This window comes from Saccostrea cucullata, unplaced genomic scaffold (assembly GCF_032062105.1).
Source record: "Saccostrea cucullata isolate Sc308-1 unplaced genomic scaffold, CSIRO_AGI_Scuc_v1 ctg15060, whole genome shotgun sequence".
Classification (NCBI taxonomy): domain Eukaryota; kingdom Metazoa; phylum Mollusca; class Bivalvia; order Ostreida; family Ostreidae; genus Saccostrea; species Saccostrea cuccullata.
In genome coordinates, this window is record NW_026918675.1 from 9,422 (window position 1) to 14,653 (window position 5,232).

At 34.9% G+C, this 5,232-nt stretch overlaps 1 protein-coding gene across 1 annotated transcript; it reads right to left on the reverse strand.

Moving 5' to 3' along the window:
- Window positions 1-1,169: 1,169 nt before the first annotated feature.
- On the reverse strand, window positions 1,170-3,778 carry LOC134269504 (uncharacterized). Its single transcript, XM_062751715.1, has 3 exons — window positions 3,648-3,778; window positions 2,863-3,071; window positions 1,170-1,924 (listed from the first exon to the last, which is right to left on the reverse strand). The coding sequence occupies exons 2-3, from the start codon at window positions 3,056-3,058 to the stop codon at window positions 1,170-1,172; spliced, it is 951 nt and encodes a 316-aa protein (XP_062607699.1). The 5' UTR covers window positions 3,059-3,071; window positions 3,648-3,778.
- Between the last annotated feature and the right edge of the window lie 1,454 nt (window positions 3,779-5,232).

Below are 5,232 nucleotides of genomic sequence, written 5' to 3' on the forward strand. Positions count from 1 at the left end.
AAGGATGAGATGAGGTGACTTACGGTCCGGTAAATCGACCAAAAATCAAATGTTCAAATTTTACTCTAATTTCTGCATGCATTAAACACTGATGTGTGTACCCTAAACGGGAATACTACTTTTAACAAAAATAGAATCGTAATTTGGAAACAGTTAGCTGGTCACTGTGTCTTATTGATATCTACCTATAACGCTTTTCAATGATTTAGAGAATAATGCATACAATTTAATATAAATATCCCCCCCCCCAAAAAAAAAAACGTTTATGACGTCATAGTAGCACTGCGCCACACCTCAATGCCGTGCCATGCCAAAGTCTTTAAAAAGTATAAATAATTGCAAAAACTAACCCTTGTCTCTCATGGGTGCGAGATCAACGCTCGAAAAGTGTGTATAAACAATAACCTAAATATCTTGAGTTGGGGCAAGACTTACACTAATCACTCGACTAGTGTGAGAGGACTAACCCTAAATCTCTCGGGTTATGCAATGCAAGGACTAACCCTAATCAATCAAGTGGTGTGCGAGGACTAATCCTAATATCTCTGGAAAGTGCAAGCAATAAGCAAAATCAATAAAATTGATTGAGAGGACGAATTCAGAGATAATGGTTTTTGAATGCAGGGCATCAGCGTCAGTGATTGACGTCGAATTATTGTGACGTCATAAACGTCAATTGTTTCTCCGAACCATCGGACTTTGGTGCAACGTGTCTCATAGGAAACGAGCCATCGGACTTTGGTGAGACCATCGGACTTTAGAGTCTTTCAAATATATATATATATATATATATATATATATATATATATATATATATATATATATATATATATATATCTATTTAGTCTTCATGATTTTACTTATTAATCTCTTTTAATTCAAATACATGTCCGTAACATTTTTATCCAATTTCTGATTGAACCGATTAGAACTCATTTTATAGATTTCTCGTTCATATGGAAATTATTTAGGTACTTATTTATTAGTAATTTTTCAAATTACTTGCAGGTATAAGGGTGGTGTCTCCAACACTATGAAATATGTATTTCATCTATATCAGGTATACACCCTTCAAAACCAGTTCCCAGAATATGATAGCAATTCCAGCCAATTCTTACCTGAAATTAAAACCATTCAACCACACTGACCAAATATAAATCAATGCAACACTAATAATGGAAATACTCATAAGCTGCTAGGTTAAATCTTGCAGCTTTGGTCTGTGCAAATTGTCTGATAGTATACTTTTTAGCAAGTCTTGAAGCAAGGTCGTCTATGGGTTCAAATATCTTCAAAGGAATATCTTTTTGCAGAGGATGACATAAAATCCTGTAGTTCCACTGCGCGTATTCAACAGTACCATTTTTTACGTTCATAACCGTTCTTGGTAAGAAAGCCAAATTTTCTGATGGATCTTTTCCTCCTGTGTATGAAGTAAATCGATTCTTTTGTTCAAGGTCAGACCAATCACTGGCCTCTAAACTGTGACGAGGAGTGGCAAACTGATCCACAGTGGATTTGATATTCTTGGTCCAAGCTCCTTCCATGTAGCACATTACAGCCTTAAAGTACGGCCTGTAATCTCTAAGATTATGATTTTGATACTTCCATGCCTTGAAATAATTTTGCATTTCAGTGATCTGTTCTGCAACTGTGTGTTTGCTTTTTACTGATGGGGGAACTGGTGGAAAAGGAATGTTTTCCGTCGCATGGTAATTTTGGTTTGTTTTGCTGGGCATGCGCAGTTTGAAATCGTTATGTCGGGTTCGGAACTCGACCCCGTTGATAACGGCATCAACTTCCCCCATGCCAACTAAGAATTTGTTGTTACTGTGATCATGAATGCCATTGACAGAATCTTGTCCAGCAGTGTCAGAGTTGAATGATCTTGTTCCTTTGTGATTCATTCGTACCTCTTTTATTCCTAAAATATATTAAATATTCGACCTTGAAAACATTTTTTTCAATGACGAAAGGTCTTCAATCAAAATGAACTGAGCTGCAGTAGTATACTGAATCAACTGAAACGCTTAATATTTAGAAATTATATGCTCAAGGCACAGGTTGAAATGTTAACATATCTGGAATTATAGGAACCCGGTTTCACAACGATGAGTTGCTTTTTTTTGTGTCTAATATTTAAACTCCGATAATATGAATGAAAATCGCAAAATTCCTAACACTGAAATCGAAAGCTATAGGGGGTGATTATTTCTCAGAATACATAGAGTGAAGAGGCGTGTCAGAATTGCACGAAAATGGCAGATAGGTCGAAAAGCGTGCTTAATTTGTTCTTTTTTTAGACTTGAAGTACAATAAGTAGATGCCTCTCCACATAAAATACGACACCGGTAGCAAACCGATGTTGATGATTCTATATAAATGTCGCCCGCGTGGCGCAGTGGTTAGTGGGACTGCTCTACAGTCGCGAAGTAAGGAGTTGATTCTTACGTCGCGGGTTCCAGTCCCACTGTGAGACGTGGTGACCGGTCCTTCGGATGAGACCGTGTAAACCAAGGTCCCGTGCAGCTCTCCCACGGCAAGTGGTGACGTCTCCATATTTTTGAAAAATTCTAGAAAGGGACGTGAATCAATCAATCAAATGTAACCGAAAACCCCTAGAATCGAAGATGGAGAGTCTTTTTCTTATTCATGTTCAGTGAAGTTCAATTTTGTTGAAACTGTAATTTTTCATGAACTGTAATTTTTCATGCTATTAGTTAACTTCGACAGATAAAGAAAAAACGCAAAATACGTAATTCTGAAACCGAGCCCTTGGTTTGTCTTGGTTTGGTTGTGTCTATGTTTTGGATAATGCAAAACAATAATGTTCTCAGTTTGTAAACATTTATATGCACACACCTGAATCACCATCCGACCGCGTCCTTTCATCCACAAACAGTTGCTGGAGCATAGTTTGACGAGCCAGGTTCTCCAGATGGGCTTCAATGTACTTCATTCGAGCCTCATTGCTGTTGGGGTCTAAGGTTGTAGTCGGCGCCTGCGTGGCACATAAAGCCGCAGCAAATAAACTAATCAGTGGGATGATACACTTCATCTCTCTCACCGTACTACAGGGAAAAAAGTATTTCTTCGAAATATTAAGCATGTATTATAAATTTATTTTACAGATTATTATTATTTATTTTTTTTTTGGCCATTTATAAAATGCACTACAGATCAGTTTTATTATTTGAATAAATTGTAAATGAGAACATCGATTTTAATAGAAGTTTAATTAACATTGTACGTATGGAAATCTTATTCAATTGAAGAAAAAAAAGATGCCGTATTTTTTAGCTGAAGGAAAAAAGTACCGAAGATAAAATTGGCGAAATCAAAACATGCTCTCTGTCTTTCTCATCAATAGCTTCATTATTTTAATCGTAGTCTCAAATAAATTGTTTGCAATCCTTGTTAAGATAGAGTTTCATATCTATATATTTTCGAATGGAAAATCTCCTTCCGATATATAATGGTAGGTAATTTGTCTTTCAAACATAAAAGCATCAAGACCTAACAAAAAAAAGCTTTGAAATTAATCCGGATTGTTGCCTCGATTGATTTAATTAATTACTGAATTTTTTTTATGTTTTTCTCTAAATTGGTTGCTACCAAAAAACTTGTTAAGAAACAAACAACCATACCTGGCGTTGTGGCCTTCGATAGACTAAATCCACCGAACTGCTCCCGATACTAACATGTCAGCTGCCTTTATGTATCGTGCTATCAGAGACCTATAGGAACATTCGCCACTTATAATTGATACTGGACACCTGATGTGATAATCAAAAATGTAATCTTCGATACGTTTTTATAAGAGTACTGTTGGGTGCGCGAAATAAATACAGGTACATTAACACTATGACAATAGTTATAATCTTCAGGTATAATGCAGCAGCCATTAATTTATAATCCTTTTAAATAAAAAAAAATATAGTGTTTTTTGAAACGTATCTCCACATCATTTCGAATAGAATAAATTCGAAAATTTTAAATTATTCGCAAAGATCGAAATTCTTTAGGAGACAGAGTCATATTTACAGAAGCAGACCCCCTTTCCTTATTTTTGTTTTGGTAATAGACTTAATATCGTACACCCTAAATAACTACACAAAATCGTTATAAAAGAAACTTTATTGAGAGTCCTAATTGTTTATGTGGTACAGTAGAAGGCCTATGAAATAAACATTGAGAGTAGTAATTGTTTTTACATTAGAAGACAAACATCATTTCTACTTTGTAATAAGTATCAACATGCTAAAGAGGAACTGTAAAGAAACATATTGTGTCACTAGACGAAGAATTAAATACTATTGATTGTCACCTACTTTTGTTTTGAGCTTATTCACAATATTTGATATCAATAAATATATTTTTCAAACTGTAACAAAATTCACAAGAGATACTGGTATATTTAATTATTAACTATTACAGCCTAACACTAAAACTCAAATCAGTTATATATCATGTAAAGAATGAATGTTTAAAACAAATATATTTGTAAGTCAACGTATTTTTTTCTCTGTGTATAGACCTTGACAGCTGTTGCCATTTGTGGCGAAATCCTCGACCACTTATTTTTTTAAGGAATAGTGTGACACATACGAGGGCTGTTCATTAAACAATGTCCTGAGCTCTATGGCATACAATGTAGTAATCATATGTAATTAAGCTTGACTTTTTCTCATGATTTAATCTTAAATGGATTGATTACAGTTTATTTGACCACTTTTCATCACAGAGACTTATAGTTTCATTGTGAGAACCTGGAAAACAAGGGCTATTTGAGACACTGCATTATAAATGAATGGTAAAGAATCAGTTAACTACCGTGAAATTAAACGCTTCATGAAAGCTGCTGTTAAACTCGTCAGGAATTCCAAAGAAATATTTACTGAAAAACTAGAATGTGAAATTTACTGCAACCAATGTTTGTTTTACTGACACATGAGCAAGTGGATTTCAATCAACAAAATTGATATAATGGGCATCAAAATATGGGTACCGTCATTGGCGACAAAGACGTACAACAACCAATGCACTGTTTGCCAAAATTCAACAAAAATCACTGATGATGTTTGACTGCCTTTACGACACGTAGCAAAATTGATAGGCATCATTTTGGGGGTAGTTGACACTGTTTTTAAGAAATGTTTAACAATAAAAAGCTTAATACTTACTGGCCAACCTATATTTTGAAAAATGAGTGCAAACGACAGCGTGTAAGAA